The sequence below is a fragment of the Spermophilus citellus genome (assembly GCF_964194105.1).
Source record: "Spermophilus citellus genome assembly, chromosome: 2".
In the NCBI taxonomy this organism is placed as follows: Eukaryota; Metazoa; Chordata; class Mammalia; order Rodentia; family Sciuridae; genus Spermophilus; species Spermophilus citellus.
In genome coordinates, this window is record NC_138183.1 from 162,865,161 (window position 1) to 162,884,983 (window position 19,823).

At 35.0% G+C, this 19,823-nt stretch overlaps 1 protein-coding gene and 1 pseudogene across 3 annotated transcripts in view; both read left to right on the forward strand.

Annotated features, from left to right (window-relative positions):
- Positions 1-4,281, forward strand: part of CWF19L2 (CWF19 like cell cycle control factor 2) — a 102,887-nt gene extending 98,606 nt beyond the window's left edge. The window contains exons 18-19 of one of the 2 annotated variants that reach the window (XM_081279383.1): positions 984-1,113; positions 3,759-4,281. In XM_081279383.1, the coding sequence (XP_081135509.1) occupies positions 984-1,113; positions 3,759-3,790 (162 nt within the window). In that variant the 3' untranslated portion in view covers positions 3,791-4,281. Of the gene's footprint in view, positions 1-983; positions 1,430-3,758 lie in introns of those variants that run through there. The other variant, XM_081279384.1, reaches the window with a different exon arrangement.
- Positions 4,282-18,487: 14,206 nt separating this feature from the next.
- On the forward strand, positions 18,488-19,034 carry LOC308642581 (biogenesis of lysosome-related organelles complex 1 subunit 5-like; annotated as a pseudogene). The gene has a single exon. The product of its transcript is annotated as a biogenesis of lysosome-related organelles complex 1 subunit 5-like (transcript).
- Positions 19,035-19,823: the final 789 nt, after the last annotated feature.

A 19,823-nucleotide genomic window follows, 5' to 3' on the forward strand; every position in this document is an offset into this window, starting at 1 on the left:
GTAACTTCTCATTCTGGATCCCACCACAGCTCCATACTTTTATAAGCCCTTTGAAGACAGCTGTTATCTTTAGAGTTATCTTTATATCTCCTGTAACATATGGTATTTGCATGGGCTTAGTAAGTCCTCATAGTATACTAAGGTGAAGAACCTATGATTTAGATCATGCTATTTATCTAATATGTCGCTGCACAGCCCGGCAGAGCTAGAATGAATATGCAAAATTTGACCCTTAGTCCCATGTTTCATACCTTAATTAACCATTTACCATGCTGCCTGCCTTCTTAAGCATTGTAAATCTCCCCCTTATCTTTCTGTACCTAAATAGATACATAAATTTGATTAATTTCTGTATCATAGGAGGAGGATCATAAAGATGATACTCTAGAATAATAAGCACAGAATCAAAAAGCTATTTCCTTTCAGAGTGTGAGAAAGTAACATTAAAAGAAAGTGATTAATAATTTTTAATTGTATGTTTATTTAAATTAGTATTAAAATACTAATTTTCCTGGAGAAAAATATCTAGCTAATAGTAGGAGAAACTGGTTCATAAATATGGGTAACAAAAAGAACATTAACTTATGATTCAACTGCAATTGAGCAACAAAGTTAATTGATGCAAGGTGATTTAACTTTTCTCTACACTGTTTATCAGAGCAACTAATATTGACCAAAAATAATTAAATTTCACTTTTCTCCCTCCCTTTTACTACTATCTTGAAGATGTACTAATAAGCAACAAAATGGACAAATTACTTGATAGGCAACATAGCTAGAACTCTGAGAATCACAGAATTTGCGTAATTAGAATTAATTGACAATAAAGTTTTTTGCTCAGAATAATATTTATGCAATATTTGAACATTGTCATGGGGAACTAATTAATGTTATATCTAATAACAGACCAAACAAATGGTTTCATTCCTGATTTCATTATTATTTGTACATATAAGTGTTATATTTTTCTCATTCTTTAAAAGGAAATCATTGGTGGGATGCTGGATCTAGATCCAAGACTTTGGAGGAAAGGGATCCGAGAAAGCTTTGAAGACCAGAGGAAGAAAGCATTGCAGTTTGCTCAGTGGTGGAAACCATATGACTTCACCAAAAGTAAAACATGCTGAAGTGTACCTCTCTTTTTTAATTTCCTCTTCAGAATCCATTTAATTTCTATGTTCATAGCACCTAACTGACAACGGAGCCTCAGGTCATAAGGAAACAGCAGAAGGAGCAGACTGCTCTGGGTCTGTGACAACTGTGCACTGTTGGATTGTGTTGTTTTCTCCCATATTTGCTTCTGGGGAATTCATTGTCATGACTGTGGATTAAGAACTGATGTATTGGATCACCTGCTCACATTCCTGTCCTGTACCCATTTCTTGGTGTTCTGAATTATTCACTTATCTGAGAAGTTTTTTTTTGTTTTGTTTTGTTTTGTTTTTTTAAGAAAAGATAGGAAATATAGCAAATCCTTGATTCAGAGGAAAGTGAATGTGCTTTAAGGCAAAGTCTGTTGGTTGGCTTATTTTGTAATTTTTAGACTAAGATTTGATGTATTCAGTAATAATCAAAATTTATTTTCATAAAATTTTATAGAAGAACTCTTAATTTTCTACCAGTAGCAAATAGTATTGCTATTATTCTCTGTATTAAAGGAAGAATATCCCAAAGTGTTAAATATTAAATGACAATGAAAGTATAACATTCACAATTCAAATGTTTCTGGATTTTAAAATAGTTTCTGAATTTTGGTGATTTTAAAGGTAATGGTTTTAAATACCATAATTTATAGTTGTTTGGTATTTGTACAGAAGATACTGTTTTTAGCCAAATCATTTTTGGGGATTATATTGATTATTACAAAATCTTAAATAATGATAGCATTGTAAAATGCCAGGAGCACATTTTGTTGTATCTTACTTGATCAAGTCCACTTAATTTTTATTGTTCTAAACACACTTGGTGTTAAGAGAAAACCTGTATGAACAAAATATGGGATTTTGTTATGAGTGGACCTACTTTTATATATCTATATATGGAAGACACTGTTGTGCAGTAACTCTTTTTCAAACATGTTGGTTTTTGGAAATTGAACCTTGACATTTTGTCATGAAATGTTGAATACCTGGAATCAGTGCGAAGCATACTTCAGAGTAAATCACATTTATTTTTAATATTGGCATCCCATTATTTTGTTTATATATTAAAAAGGGAAAACCTTTTGAATTCCTTTTTTATTTCACAAATGGGTTAAAATTTGATGGTTTTAGTTTTTCACTACTTCTAAATTGAATTTAAGTGTATGTGTGTGTTATCAAATACATGCTTAACAGTATTGCATTATTGCTGTTTTCTAACTTGGCTTCATCCTGAAGTCCTGAAGGAATCTCTTAACATTCATTTATTTAATCAGTGAGTTACCAAACATTTCGTTGTAGATTACTGTTTTATATCTGGTTTTGCAAAAATTAAAAGTACTTCTTCCACCTTAAATTATCTTACATTTTAGGGGAGAAAGAGACTTATACATAATTATAGCACAATATGATAAATTCTAAAATGAGATATATGCCAAATATATTTACATATAGTGCTATAAAGTACTTCTTTTTACATACCTGATTTTCATTTTCAGCTTAAGACCTTGCTGTTTCACTGAGAGAAATAGAAGCAAATAGTGTCCTGTATTTATAGCCATGTACTCTACTTTTCCTCTTGGTGACTAGAAAGTATCTTGTTGTTCTTGAGCCAGTCCACTTGTTTATGAACTGGATTTCATCTCTTTCCATCTTTTCAATCCCCAGTTCTCTCTATTTTCAGTTTTTTTCTACTCTTTACAGGGTTATTAGCATACAAAAACTTTCTATTCTATATCAACAACAAACCCTGGCATCATATTCCCACTAGACATTTCTGTAGTTGATAACAAAATATATTTCTGAGAAGTCTGTTTTATCTCCTTTACCCTTTTTCTGTTTTCATTACAGACTTCATCTTTATTTATGCTATCAGACTTCAGGTGAAGGTCATCAGTGACTTTCCTCATTAGCAAATCTAGCAATGAATGCTCAGTGCTCATCTTACTAAACCTGTCAGCACACCGGTGACATACTTGATCATTTTCTCCTCTTTAAACTTTCTTTACAATGTCTCTAGAATAGTCTTTTTATTTATCCTTTTTCCTAACTGCATTCTCCCAGTCTTTGCTGAGTTCTTCTTTATTTGCTCAACCTCAAAATGTTAAAATGCTCAGTTTAAGCCTCACCTCCCACCCTTTTAAATGTTTACTACACTTTTAAGATAATCTCATTAAAATGGTGGTAGGTACCTTTTTAAAATTGTTTTGCTTATTCAACAAGTTTGGTTTTTCAAGATGCCAATCAATGTTATTCAAGCAGGGGATACATTGATTAGTAAAACAAAAGTCCTTATCTTTGGAGAATTAACATAGTACCAGGAAAAGATGGGCAATAAATGTTAGACAAAATGATAAATTAGTTAGAAAATGCCAAAGTTGATATATTACTATGGAAAAAAAGGCAAAGGATAACAGGCCCAGGGGGATATCATTACAACTTTATATCTTCATTCTTAACAAATTTGACATCTTGATTGTATTTGTGTCTGTAACAGGCATATCCAAACTGAACTTCTGATTTTCCCCCTGTTCCATTTATTTATTCCTGCATAACAAATATCTCCAAAATTTATTGGCTGTACTATCAGCTATTTTCTTATATCTCATGGTTTTATAGATGAGACTCTGGATCAGAGCTCAGATGGATGATTTGTCTATGCTTCATGATGTCTGAGGATTCTGCCTACATGGTCAAACCTTTGGAGATGATTTGAGCTGCATGTTAAGGGTTTCTTTCTATTCTTGATATGTATGGTGTGTACTGTGTCTGGGGTATACAAAGTGGCACATGTCTAGTGCTTGGACTGGAATGGTTGGAACAGGGGGACTTGCTGGTGTCACTCTCTCTGTGTATGGCAATTTCACAGTAGTTAGACTTGTATGGTTTGGCTTCCCAGAGCAACCATTCCAAAGAACAATTCTCAGACATAGAGGTATCACATACAAGTCTCATAGGGCCAGGGACCAGATATTGATATAATTTTATTTTTGCCATACTTTGTCAAAGTTGTCTGAGTCCACCTACATTCAAGAAGAGGGCTATAATCTTACTTTTTAAAGAAAATGTATTTATTCTAATTTGTTGTATGTGATAGCAGAATGTATTATAATTCATATTGCACATATAGAGCACATTTTTCCCAATCTCTGATTGTATACAGAGTATATTCACACCATTCATGTCTTCATACATGTACTTAGGGTAATGATGTCCATCTCATTCCACCGTCTTTCCCTTGCCCTTCCACCCCTTTGCCCTATCTAGTGTTCATCCTCCAATGCTCCCCCTCACCAATCCCATCATGAATCAACGTCCTTATATCAGAGAAAGCATTTGGCATTTGGTTTTGATGGGAGAAGTGTGAAATAATTTGTGGCCATCTTTAATTCATTGCTGTCCACCCTTTGGTCACAAATTTACCTTCCTCCCACATCAAAAATGTATTCACATCCTCCTGAGAAAGTCTCATCTTAATAGGCTATCTCTTGAGATTCAGGGTCTATAAATAAAGTTTGTATAGAGGTGAATGTACTTAGATGTTTTTCCACTCAGTCTGAATGAATACCAGTGCACTTAAGAGACAAATTACATGTACCCTCTACTCACCTAACACATCAACATAAATAGCAAGAGAGGCATACATTTAACTGCAGTAGGCACAGCCATTGAAAAAAGAATGAGAGTAAAAGGAACATAGCAGTCACTGTTCACTAGTAGTTCTAAAATTAAGTTGAACATATATTGCTAGTTTCTTGATTTAGGTTTCAGTCCTACTTTTTGAGAAGAAATATTCTGTGGCTCTTTCTTCTGCCCTCTATTCTCCTGGTTTAGCCCTGCATCAGTCTTTCTTTTTTTTATAGAAAATAGATTCAGAATTATGCTTCTAGACCAATAGAGTGACCACATTACATTCCTTCATGAAACATCCAACAAACAGACCACATATATAACACAATGATTTAAAGACATGGAGAATAACACAACAAAGTACAGTGGTCTATAAGAAATGAGAAACAAATGAGATGGGCCCCATCTTACTATCTTGAGAGAGTTTCCACATTTTGGTGCAAGGTAGAAGAATCCAAGAAAATCCCAAATGTACCTATCCAAGTTGAAGAAATACAGCTGTGAGAATAGAGAGACCTAGACTACAGATCATCATAGGAAGGATTGCCAAACAGAAAACTCCAGGCCTCTGTCGCGTGTCATCTTTGAGGACCAGCTAGAATTTAAAATTTATGATTGATTGGGAATTAAGTAGAGTACACAGATGGTAATGTGTAGCATAAAATGATTGCCTCAGTAGTGTAGGATAATTATGCCAAGGCAGAACACAGATCTGCTCTTGACAAATGTTTAAAGTGAAGAAAAAAAAAAAAAGAATCAAACTGTTTAAGTAACATAATTGCATCCCAAAACAAAGCACAAAAATATTTATAGGAATAAGAATATATCAAATATATTCAGTAGTTAGAAAATGTTGAAATGTCTGACATGCAGTAAAAAATTATCAGGCATGCAAAGAAGCACTGAAACTGTTGCTACTATGGGTAGCATACAAGTTTTTTTTCCTTTATTTTGAAAAACATTTTACTGTTTAAACAAAAATAACTGGTGTGGAATTTATAACATGTAAAAGTAAAGTAAATCACAATAGCAAAAACTAGAGCACAAATGTGGGAAGGAGAGAAATCTAAGTATACTGTATTAGATTGGTAAGTTGTACTTGAAGTAGGATAATGCAGCTTAAATATGGATGCTGAAAATTAAGAATGTATAGTTATAAACTTTAAAGAAGACCCCAATCAAGATTTATAGTTCATAGGTAAAATTGGATAAAAAAAAACACCTCAATCTGAATGTCAGAATAAAAGAAAAGGGGAAATAAAGTACAGATGTAATAAATACAAAACAAAAAGATAAATTTCTCCCAAACAAAAAGTATATTCAAATCCTCATGAGAAAGTCTCATCTCAGGAGGGCTTACTCTTGAGGTTCAGGTCTCATCTAAGTCAAGTCCAGATGGAGATAACTCAGGTGATTTTCCACTTACTCTGGAGACCTATGCATATCATAGTAATTTAGTATTGCTTCATAGCTTATCACTACAAATTTAGCAGCTTAAAGTAACATGCATTTATGATCTCACAGTGTCTGCAGGTCAGGATTTCAGGAACAGTTTAGCTGAGTTCTCTACTTAGGGTCTCTCAAGGCTGTAATCTTTTGAACAGAACAAGATTTTTGTCTGGAGGCTGAACTGGGGAAAGATCTACTTCCCCACATCAGATATGGTTGTTTGCAACATTTAGATCCTTGTAAACAGAACTGAAATTTCAGTTTTTCCAGGCTGTTGGGCAGAGACTATCCTGAGTTCCCATAGGTCATTAGCAGTTCCTTACTTTGTGGTTATTTTCCATCATGGCTACTTGCTTCTTTCTACCAACAAAATAGAGGGAGATTCTCACAAGATGTCCACCGAAGTCTTATATAAGGTGATCATATGATGATTTGAGCAAAATCACATGTGGCCTGTCCCCATTGTTACATATTGGTTAGAAGAAAGTCACAGGTCCTCCCTACTCTCAATAGAATGAAAGCACACAAAGTTCTGAAGAACAGAATCAAAACATAAAGGAAACCACCTTAAGAGTCTGGCACTGGTATTTATGCAAGTGATGTTTCAAGGTGGCTGAGTATGAATAGCCATAATCACTTAACAAAAAACAAAGACAGACAGCTACTCACAAACCAGAATTTCCCTGGCAAAGTTCAAGGGTCCACTTAAGAATTCATAGATTTGCAGTGAAACAACAACAAAAAGGGGAGAATATCTACACAAAAAGATCTGGTGAAACTGGCATTCAGAGATGCCACAGACAGCTAAGAATAAAGAAAAATTGCAGAGAATATTGGTATTAGCAATATGGTGAGAATCATGATGATCCCTGGAGACTTGATCCATAGAGAACATTATCTTTTGCCTGTCATGAAATTAATAGCCTTCCTTATGCAGCTGCATACTTCTCCTCAAGAATCAGCTACTGTTGTGTAATTAGTACTTCAGTACCCCTAACCCTGTGCATGCTCCTGAGCAAATTGTGGCTGCTCTATAAATGCTCACAGTGCAGTGATTCTTGTGAGAGTGTGCATACCCATGCTACACCAGGGTCATTGCCCTACCAAGCTTGATCACTCCAGGACCCTGGATTCAAGGGGTTCTGTTCATACCCATGTTCTGGATAACTGTTTACCTGCCATAGAAAACTATCCACGGTAGCTTGACATGTCTGTGCTCCTGTCACAGGCTCCCCAGGTCTCTGGCTGTTTTGCAAATGACCATGCCTTTCACACTATTACCAACTCAAAATAGGGATACCTGTCTATGTTCCTGCATTGATCCATTGGCATCCAGGACTCAGAGCTGTAGTCCCCCCACCTGTGTCCCATGTTTCATGGCTTGGCTCCAAAGCCACTCCATAGGCATCACTCATCAGATACCTGTGCCACTGCCACCATGAGCAAGCCCACAGCTGGTCCTAATGCTAATAATTCCCTCAGTCATAACTTTTTCCAGTGACAGAAAAGCAGGGCATAGCAGCCATTACCAGAGAACTCCACAGCATTGTGAATTTCCACAGCATTGACTTTTGAGCATTCCTGTAATTTTTGTTAACACTGACAACTGACAGATACTCAGACTATGTTGCTATGACCCTGCTAGTGCAAAAATATTTTGCTCACCTCAGCCAGTGCCCCAATAACTTCCCACTGGAAGATATTCTCTCCCACTGGAACCAGTCTGGAAAGTCTGGAAAAATTGACTAAACCATCAAGTGCAGAGACATCAACATAAACCCAAGAAATCTGTAAATCCAAGGAAACTATCACCACCAAAAGAACATAATTCCTAGTAGCTGAACTCAATGAAATGGAGACCAACAAATTACATTCTTAAAAATTTTAAATAATTTTAAGGAAGCTTAGTGAGCTTCAAGAAAGCACAGAGATTAATTTAACAAAATCAGGAACAATTCATGAATTGAATGAAAAAATGTATAGACTGAAGTCATTAAAAAATTTTTGAACTGGAGAATATAATGAATGGAGTGAAAAATATTGTAGAGAGCTCATAAGAAGAATTTCCCAGAAGAAAGAATGTATGAATGTGAAGATAGATTATTTAAAAATATAGAGCTAGATGAGAAAAAGGATAAAAAGAATGAAAAAGACTAAAGATTGCCTATGCATTAATGGGATGGCATCAATAGACACATTTTCATTGTAAGGATTCAAAAAAAAGGAGAAAAGGGATGGTAAGATTACTTTAAATAATGACTAAAAATTCCCAAATATGAGGAAAGATGATAAATATTTAGGTATAAGAGGACGATAGGCTTACAATTACAGTCAATCCTAGCAGACTACACCAAGACATACAAACAAACAAACAAAAAATTCAAAAGAAAAGATTCTAAGAACAACAAGAGAAAAGAAGACTGTTGTGTAAAAGTCAATATCAGTAAAGTTATCAGCATGTTTTTCAGAAGAAACATTACAGGCCAGGAAAGAATGTGATTATAAGTAGATAGAACCCTAAAAACTGCCATCCAGGAGTACGTTAGCTAGAAAGGCTGTACTTCAGAATTGAAAGAAAGAAAAAATATTTCCCAGACAAGCAAAAGCTGAGTCTGTTCATCACCTGTAGATCTTAATTTACAAGAAATGCTAAGGGAGTTCTCAGTCTGAAAGAAAAGAATGCTAATTAGAAAAATGAAAACATACGAAAGTATAGAATTAACTGGTAAAGGTAAGTACATAGTCAAGTTCAGAATACTCAAATAATGCAAGGCTGGTATTTAGCATGAAGTTTAAAAGACAAAACTATTAATGAACACAGCAATTTGTTAAGGAATGTACAATATGAAAATGTCAATTGTGTCACCCGAATACAAAATGTGCAAGTAGATAAAAGGGTAGCTTTATTTTTATATAATCAAAATTAATTCATCATCTTAAAATAATCCGTTTTAATTACAAATATTTCATATAAACCTCATTGTATCCACAAAGCAAAAATGGATAGGACATATGTAAAAGATAAAAAGTATTACTAGGTGTGGTGGTGCATGCCAGTGATCCCAGTAGCTTGAGAGGTTGAGGCAAGAATCATAAGTTCAAACCCAGCCCCAGCAATTACTGAGGCCCTGTGTCAAAACAACAAAAGGGGCTGTGACTGTGGCTCAGTTGCTGATATAAAAATAAATAAATAATTAAAAGGAATCAAACATGATAACTATAGAACATCTCATTACAAAGGCAGACAGGAACAAAGGATCTATTGAAAAAAATGTGAAACAAGTTTTAAGTGGAATAACTTAATGCCTATCTATAAATAATCATTGAATGTAAATAGGTTGAATTATATAATCAAAAGACAGAGAGTAGTTGAATTGATTTTAAAAAGCTGAACTTTATACTGCTTACAAGGGACTCACTTCACCTTTGAGGACACATGCATTAAAGGTAAATGCCACAGTCCTGCTGGGCAAAATAACCAGGAGGTGACAAGCAACTTGAAGGTTGAAGCGGAACTGCTTTATTACTGAGCAGCAGAGGTATATATACCTAACTGGTTACACACAGCTTGACTCAATTAGCATCATCCAGTTATGGCAATCAGCCAATAAGGAATCTCCATCAACTTAATAGCTCGGTGGCGTGGCGTTGCTTCACAAACCACTCCTCCTGGCAAACTGCCAGGCACCATCTTGACTTGATTTGTGGTCCCCAACAGGTAAAGGGAAAGAAAATGTATTCCATGGAAATGGAAAATGAAGGAGAGTAAGAGTAGCTGTAATTTGCACTGGATAAAATAGATTTTAAGTCAAAATCCATAAGAAAGAGACAAAGGTCAGTATATAATGACAAAGGTGTCTTTTTATCAAGAAATTGTAAGATTGTAAATTTATATGAACTCAACTTTGGGGCACCTCAATATATAAAGCAAATATTAACAGATTAGAAGAGATCTATTAATAGATCCAGAATTCAGCATGATAGAAGTAGTAGAGAACTTCAACTTCAGTACCCTGTTTTCAAAAATGGAACACAATATGACAACAAAATCAATTAGGAAGCATTGTAATTAACAACAATTTACACAAATGAACCTAACAGACATACAGAATCTTTCATCCAATAATAGCAGAACACACATTCTTCTCAAGCCACACAAAACACTCTTTGCAAGAGACCATATGTTAGGCCACAAAATTAGATTTAATAAAGTTAAGAAGACTGAAACACATGAAATGCATTTTCTAATCAGAGTGGTGAGCAACTGGATATCAATAATAAGAATTTCAAAGAAGCTACAAATATATGGGAATTAAAAAAAACATACTCCTGTATGACTGCTGGGTCAAAGAAAAAGAAACAAAATTTATATTGAGACAAATGAAAATGGAAGTACAAGCTACCAAATTTTGTGGGTAGCAGCAAAAGCAGTTGTAAGAGGGAAATTTATAGCCATAAACACCTATATCAAAAAAGATCTAAAACAACCTAAATATTACACATCAAAGGACTAGAAAAAGAACATTATAAACCCCAAATTAGTAGGGAGGAAGGAAATAAAGGTCAAAGCTGAAATAAGACTAGAAAAACAATAGAAAATCTCAACAAACTCTTGAAAAGATGCATAAAATTAACAAACCTTTGTCTAGATTAAGGGGGGAAGGACAAAATCAAAATTGCAAGAGTAGACATTACAACTGATGCCACAGAAGTTCAAAGGATCATAAGAGACTACTATGAACAATTATTCGACAACAAATTGGATAACCTAGAGTAAATGCGCAAATTCCTTGAAACAACTACCTAGCAAAACTGAATCATGAAAAAATAGAAAATTCTATTGAACCAATAATGGCTAAGGAGATTGAATCAGTAATAAAAAGCCTCCCATCAAAGAAAAGCTTAGGACCTGATGGCTTCACAACTTAATTCTACTAAACATTTAAAGAAGGATTAATGCCAATCCATAAACTCTCCCCAAAACACCTCCAAACTCCTTTATGAAGCCTGCATTACCCTATACCAAAACCAGACATGAGTACTACTATAAGCCAGGGTCTCTGATGAGCATATATGTAAAAATCCTCACGTAGCAACTGAATTCAATAGCACATTGAAAAGGTCATTCACTCAAATCAAGTGGGTTTTATCCTTGGAGTGCAGTGATGGTTCAATATATGCAAATCAATAAATGTGATATGTCACTTTAACAGAATAAAGGGCAACAATATAGTCATCTCAATAGATACAGAAAAGTTATTTGACAAAATTTAACACCCTTTCGTGATGAAAAAACTCCACAAATTAGGTATAGTAGGAGTGAATTCCAATACAATGAAGGCCATATATGACAAATCCACAACTAACATAATACTCAATGGTGAGATGTTGAAAGCTTTTCCTTGAAGATCAGAAATGAGGCAAGGAGCCAGGAGGGGTGGCACACACCTGTAATCCCAGTTGCTTGGGAGGCTGAGACAGGAGGATTGCCAATTCAAAGCCAGCCTCAGGAATGGTGAGGTGCTAAGCAACTCAGTGAGACCCTGTCTCTAAATAAAATACAATATAATACCCCTGAGTTCAATCCCTGCTACCAAAAAAAAAAAAAAAAAAAAAAAAAAGAAAAAGAAAAAGAAATGTGACAAGAATGTCCACTCTTGTCATCTCCTGCCAACATAATACTGGAAGCATAGTCAGGCAAAACAAAGAAAGACACCCAAATTGGACACACAAAAAAATAAAATTGCTTCTGTTTGCATATACTAAGATTTTAAATACATAAAACCCTAAATACTTTATTTAAAAAACTGTTAGAACTAATAAACTGAAGTTTCAGGATGCAACGTCTTTGTAAAAAAATTAATAGTGTTTTTATATCCTAATAACTATCTTAAAAAATGAAAAAAAAATCCATTTGCAATAACTACCCAAAAAATGAAATACTGAAAAACAAATTTAACCAAGGAGGTGAAATATCTGCTCATGAAAATTATAAAACATTGTTGAAACAAATTAAAGAAGACACAAATGGAAAGATTTTTGGTGTTTACAGATTGGAAAAAATGATATTGTTAAAATACCAATAGCGGGGGCTGGGGATGTGGCTCAAGCGGTAGCGCGCTCGCCTCGGATGCGTGCGGCCCGGGTTCGATCCTCAGCACTACATACCAACAAAGATGTTGTGTCCGCCGAGAACTAAAAAATAAATATTAAAAATTCTCCCTCTCTCTCTCTCTCTCTCTCTCTCTCTCTCTCTCTCTCCTCTCTCACTCTCTCCTCTCTCACTCTCTCTTAAAAAAAAAATACCAATAGTACCCAAAGTGGTCTGCAGATTCAGTAGGATCTTTATCACATTTCAGTGGGGTTTTTCCACAGAAAAAGAAATAAAAATAAGCAAGTAAATATAAATTCTTAAATATGTATGGAGTAAGAAAAGCCCTCAAAATAGTCAAAGTAATGTTGAGCCAGAAGAACAAAGCTGGAGACATCACATTTCCTGATTTCACAATCTACTCCAAATCCATAGTAATGAAAATAGCACTTTACTGGCAGAAAAACGGTTATAGTCCAATGTAAAAGAAGAGGGAGCCTAGAAATAAATCAGTTTTTGATAAAGATACCAGGTACATACAATAGGGAAAGAACAGTTTGATAACTGGTTTTGGAACAATTTGATATTCATATTGGGAAAGAATGAAGTTTGGCAATTATCTCACTCATTCAAAATTTATCTCTAAACGAAAGAGGTGAAAGATCTATACAATAAAACCTATGGAACCCTAAAGAAAGAAATTAAAGAAGACCTTAGAAGATGGAAAGATCTACCTTGCTCTTGGCTAGGCAGAATTAATATTATCAAAATGATCATACTATCAAAAGCACTATATAGATTTAGTACAATTCCGATCAAAATCCCAATGGCATTCCTCATAGAAATAGAAAAAGAAATCATGAAATTCACCTGGAAAAATAAGAAACCCAGAATAACTAAATCAATACTTAGCAGGAAGAGTGAGCAGGTGGCATCACTATACTAGACCTTAAACTATACTACACAGCAATAATAACAAAAACAGCATGGTATTGGCACCAAAACAGACTGGTAGACAAATGATACAGAATAGAGGACACAGAGACTACTAACTCACAAAATTGCAATTATATTATATTAGACAAAGGAGCCAAAAACATGCATTGGAAAAAAGATAGCCTCTTAAACAAACAGTGCTAGGAAAACTGGAAATCCATATGCAACAAAATGAAATTAAACCCCTATCTCTCATCATGCACAAAACTCAACTCAAGCTGGATCAAGGATCTAGGAATTAAACCAGAGACTCTGCATCTAACAGAAGAAAAAGTAGGCCCAAATATTCATCATGTGGGATTAGGCCCCAACTTCCTTAATGAGACTCCTGTAGTGCAAGAATTAAAACCAAGAATCAATAAATGGGATGGATTCAAAGTAAAAAGCTTCCTCTCAGCAAAAGAAACCATCTGTGAGGTGAATAGACAGCCAACATCTTGGGAGCAAATTTTTACCCCTCACACATCAGAGCACTAATCTCTAGGGTATATAAAGAACTCAAAAAGCTAAACACCCAAAAAATCAATAACCCAATCAATAAATTGGCAAAGGAACTGAACAGACAATTCTCAGAAAAGGTTATACAATCAATCACCAAATATATGAAAAAAGTTCATCATTTCTAGTAATTAGAGAAATGAAAATCAAAACCACTCTAAAATATCATCTCAATCCAGTCAGAATGGCAGCTATTATGAAGACAGACAACAATAAGTGTTGGCGAGGATGTGGGGGGAAAGGTACACTCATACATTGCTGGTGGGATGCAAACTGGTGCAACCAATATGGAAAGCAGTATGGAGATTCCTTGGAAAACTGGGAAAATTGAACCATCATTTGACCCAGCTATCCCACTCATCAGTCTATACCTAAAGGACTTAAAAACAGCATACTACAGGGACACAGCCATATCAATGTTTATAGCAGTACAATTCACAATAGCTAAACTATGGAAACAACCTAGATGTCCTTCAGAAGATGAATGGATAAAAGAAAATGTGGTATATATACACAATGGAATATTACTCAGCAATAAAAGAGAATAAAACCATGGCATTTGCAGATAAATGGATGGCGTTGGAGAAGATAATGCTAAGTGAAGTTAGCCAATACCAAAAAAACAAATGCCAAATATTTATCTGATATAAGGAGGCTGACTCATAGTGGGATAGGGAGAGGGAGCATGGGAGAAATAGATGAACTCTAGATAGGGCAGAGAGATGGGAGGGGAAGGGGAGGGGCAGGGGGTTAGCAAGGATGGTGGAATATGATAGACATCATTATCCAAAGTACATGTATGAAGCCACGAATTGGTGTCAACATACTTTATATGCGACCAGAGATATGAAATATTGTGCTCTATATGTGTAACAAGAATTGTAATGCATTTTGCTTTTATTTATTTTTTTAAATCAATTTTAAAAAAGAAAAAAAATTATCTCCAGATGTGTTGGAGACTTAAATGTGAAACCTGAAACTGTAAAATATCAAGGAGAAATAGGGAAGTCCCATGATATTGGTCTAGGCAATAATTTTCTGGTTACGACCCAAAAGTCAAAGCAACAAAAGCAAAAATAAACAAATAGAATTACATCAAAATACAGCTTTTCTACAGCAAAGTGAGGGGACATCCTATGGATTGGGAGATAATATTTTCAAACCATATATCCAATATATAAAACATAAAAGAAACTGAATAAAAAGAAAACAACCTGATTTTTAAATGACCAAGGGATATAAGTGGATATATTTCAAAAGAAGACATAAAAAATCAACAGGTATATGAAAAACGTCTTAACATCCAAAATTATCTGGAAAATATAAAGCGACTTTGGGATATCCTTCACCTGTTCAAATGGCTGTTATCAAAAAAGATAAAAAGTGCTGGTGAAGAAATGGACAAAAAGCACACTTGCACTATTTTAGTGTGAATGTAAACCAGTACAGCCATTTTGGAAAATGGTTTGAAGTTTCCTTATAACATTAAAAGTAGAACTCCCATGTGATCGTGCAATCCTTTTACTGGGCATATGATTCAAGGAAATGAAATGAGTCTGTCAAAAAGATATCTGCACCCCCATGTTCATTGCAATATTATTCACTGTAGCCAAGATAAGGAATTAACTTAGGACCTGTCAGTGGATAAGTGGAAAGATATTGTTGTACACAAAGACCATGGAATATTATTCAGCCTTAACCAGAAAATCCTGTCATTTAGGACAGCCTGGTTGAATCTGGGGGATATTATGTTAAGTGAAATAAGCCAGGCTCAGAATCCAAATACTATATTTCTTACTTATATGTGGATTCTAAAAAAGAGAAATGTAGACTGGTAGTTGAGGGGTGTGGATTGCAGAAATGATCAAAGGATAAAAAAAAATTTCAGTTATACAAAAAGAATAAGTTCAGAAAATCCATTATATAGCATGGTGACTATAGTGAATTTATTGTATACTTGAAAATTGCTTAGACAGTACATTTTTAGTGCTCTAGCCACAAAAACCGTAAGTGAAGTAATATGAAAGCTATTTAGCTTTGTCTCAAGCCATCTGTGGGCTGCATGTGGGCCACTGTGCATCCTGTGTAGTCTATTGAATAGGAGAATCTGGTGTCTGGGAATGACCAGTGGTCATTTCCTCTGATTGACTTTCCTGACTCACTGTGAGCCCTATTCAAGCTCTGCCAAAGGTCCCCCACAGCACCAGAGATGGAGTTGACTTGCTGTAGCCTCACAACTCCTCCGAGAGGGGTGTGACCTTCTAAGATGCCAATCAACCTGCTGACAGCAATACATCAAGTCTCCACCCTTGAAACCTTATCCCTGCCTTTGATGTATCCCCTTAAGTAAACAACTGGAGCCATTTTCTTTTGTCTAGCTCCAGCTCCTGTGTGGACTAAACCTATCAAGGGCTCTGCTTTTGAAAATATCTTTCTGACTCTTTGTCTTTTGTTTTTTACTAATTATTCTAGACTTCAATTTCTCAGGTGGCTTACACCCTCTTTGGCAGGAAGAAGAACCCCCCAATGAGACACTGGCCATCTCCCTATACAGCTTGATATAGCCTTTTGACCACATGTACCTATTTCAAGATATAATGTCCAACACAGATATATACAATTGTTTGTCAATTAAAAAAGAGTTTGTCCACAAAGTATACCACTTTCTATATATTTCTGGAACCTTAAAACCTTATTCTTCAATTTCTCACATCTTATGCTCTGTTGACCTACATTTTATTTCTGTATCTGTTATAATATATTGTTATTATTTTTGCTTTAAACACTCTGTTGTATTTTAAAGAGATTCTGCATCCTGTTTAGCTTTTGCTTTCTAATGAAAGTTACAGTGTTGTTTGGAACATATATGTTCACTAGTTATGTCTTTATTCTGAATTGCAGATTTTAGAATTAAAAAGTTTTTGGGGGTCATACTTATATTCTTTATCTTAAATTCTACTTTGCCTAATATCAGTATCACTGACCTACTTTCATATTGCATTCATTTGCCTAATGTTCACTGTCCATGCCTTTATTTTCAGTCTTCATAAATCACTTTGTTTCTTAAATACGATATACTGTTCATCTTGCTTTGAAAATCTGTTTAATAGGTGAGTCAGTTTATTCATATTTATTTACATGACTGAATATTTTTATCTCAACTTCATCATAAAATTTTATAATTATTATATTTTCTGTGCTTATTTCTATGCAGTATGTATTATTTGCTATTTTATTTATGAATATATTTATTAATATTTAAAAAGGTTTGAATTTTTATTTGGTGGTTGTCTTGTGTTTTTTAAAAATATATATAGAATGAATTCAGAGTCCCAAAAGAAAATAACCGCCAACTGAAACTATTACTCAGCAAGCCTGTTCTTTAGATATGAAGGAGAAATAAAGTCCTTCCAAGAAGTAGCACTTAAGGGAGTCCTACATCCACAACCAAAAGAAAGATAACTACTGTCAAAAAATGTGAAAGCATAAAACTCACTACAAAAGCAGATACACAAAAGAGAAATGGAAAAGAATCAAATCTTATCAATATGGCAAACCACAAAACACCAAAGATGAGCAAGCAAGAAAGAAAGAACAAAGTGTATTTAAAATAGTTAGAAGAAAAATCAATAAACCTGCAGTATAAATGGAGTAACTTCTCCTGTTAAAAGCTGCAGACTGGCTGAGTGGATTAAAACAACCAACAAAAAACAAGACCAACATATTCTGCCTTCAAGAGACTCACTTCACCAGTAAACACACAAACAGACTGAAAGTGAAAAGATGGAAAATATAATCTATACCTTCTTTCTTATTCAGTATTTTTGCATTAGAATATGACCATTTGAAAGGAAAAATTTCATGTCTAAAATTTTGATTCTGTTCCAATTTTATAATTTTGATACCAATTTTAGAATGCCATGAGTATATTTCCTTCACTTACCATTTTAATCTCAGTTTTTGTTGCTGCATTTCTACCAATGCTAAATACATAATTCACTTGATTCTTTTCCAGTGGGAAAATCTGTTTTAAGCATAATTCTTGGGATCACATAATGCTTTACTTTGTGACTTTGAATAAAACCCTATTTTCTTTTCCATTCTGCCTCAAAGAATTTTAAATAATATCATCTAAACTCACTAGCATTATATGGATTGATTAGTATAAGAAGATGTTTTCTCATGATAAATATCCTATAGAGTTTAAGTGTATAAAATCAACTCTTGAGGGCTGGGGTTGTGGCTCAGTGATAGATCGCTCTCCTTGCATGCGTGAGGCCTTGGGTTTGATCCTCAGCACCACATAAAAAAATAGATAAATAAAAATAAAGATATTGTGTCCATCTATAACTTAAAAAAATAACTCTTGATTATATACATAAAACATAATTAAGTAAAACCTGCCATAAACATTAATATAAGTAATTAAAACAGGATTGATTATAGGTTAGAAGACATTTGATTTCATATTATTTACATCTTTACTCCTTTTAGTTTTTTTTTTTTTTTGCTTGTTTACGGTTCTCCAATTTTCAAAGATTAAAAATAATGTTCCTAGAATTTTAATGAAACATCTTTAATTTACACATATGTGAATTGATCAAAGACCACCCGTAATTAGTGAAAAGTCTAAATTTTTTAGACCACTTTAGAGAAATAAAATTCTGTTAAAAAACAGTAAGCAATGAGTGGCGGAGGGACAGAGACCCTTGTGGGTTGTGAGGTCCCCCCGGCGGTGGCGGCGGCAAGAAGAGGGACTCGCTGGGGACTGCGGGCTCAGCACACCTCATTATTAAGGATCTTGGAGAAATTCATTCAAGGCTTTTGGATCACAGACCAGTTATTCAAGGCGAAACTCGTTATTTTGTAAAAGAATCTGAAGAAAAACGTGGTCTTCGAGAAATGCGAGTTCTTGAAAATTTGAAGAATATGATCCATGAAACAAATGAACACCTCTTCCCAGATGCAGGACAACTTGAAAGAAGTTCTCCAGAGATTGCGAGCAGCTCATGACTCCAGCAGAGGGAACAGGAACGAAGAAAGATGTATCATGACCACTTAATAGCTACTGAGAAACAGCAGCAACTCCAGTGGGAGGATTTCATGAAAGAACAACCCCGCCGTCATGCTGAGGTGGATGGAGAACACAGAAGAGCCACGGAGAGGCTTACAGAGCAATATGCTGAGATGGAGAAGGGCCTAGCAAAATTCTCAACTTTTTAAGAAGTTGAACCACAACATTCACAAATGGAGAATTCATTGACTGCTCCACAAAATATTCTCACCAACATTTAGCCTCTGCTTCAAGTTTAGCAATACCTTCAGTGACACTCTTCAGTGGCACACAGAGAAACTGCAGCTGGAGCCTGACTGATTGGCCAATAGAAGAAGAGTGCTCTACCATTCCTGTTTCAAGTGCCTAAATATGATCATTTGAATGGGGAAGAAGAGGAGGAAAATGGGACGAATTTACTCTTTGTCAGAATTTGATTTATTTTCTGACCATTAGCTGAGAGAACTATGACTACAGACTTCTTAGAAGGATCATTCAACTCATTCTCATACAGGGTTGATGTTGATTACTGTAGCTTAAAAGGCAGGTAGCACAGCTGCCTCCCACAGCTTCCCTGGCTGTGAGAGACCTAAGGATGCATAAAGTGTTATTCGGTGAGTAATGTAAACAAACAGCTGGCCTTGGAACAAAGATCACATTTAAAAGAGGGAATGATTAAAGCATTGTCTCCACTCTGACTAAGATGGCCACCGTGGTGCTGGCCACTGCCTGTTGGGAAAGCTCAGATTTTGCAGTGCAGCAGAGTGCCGTTCCTTTCCCTGGAGGACAAGATGTGTGTGTTAAGCTTTGTGGCCTTCCAGCTCTTAGTATTTTCATCTTTTGAAACATGCTTAGGAGGAAAAGCTTACCAAAAATATATGTCGGCTTTTAGTCTTTTTCCAAGAACCACAATCTTGCCCATAGTATTTACCTCATTTTTGTGTCTGTTTTTCTGTGGGTAAGCTTT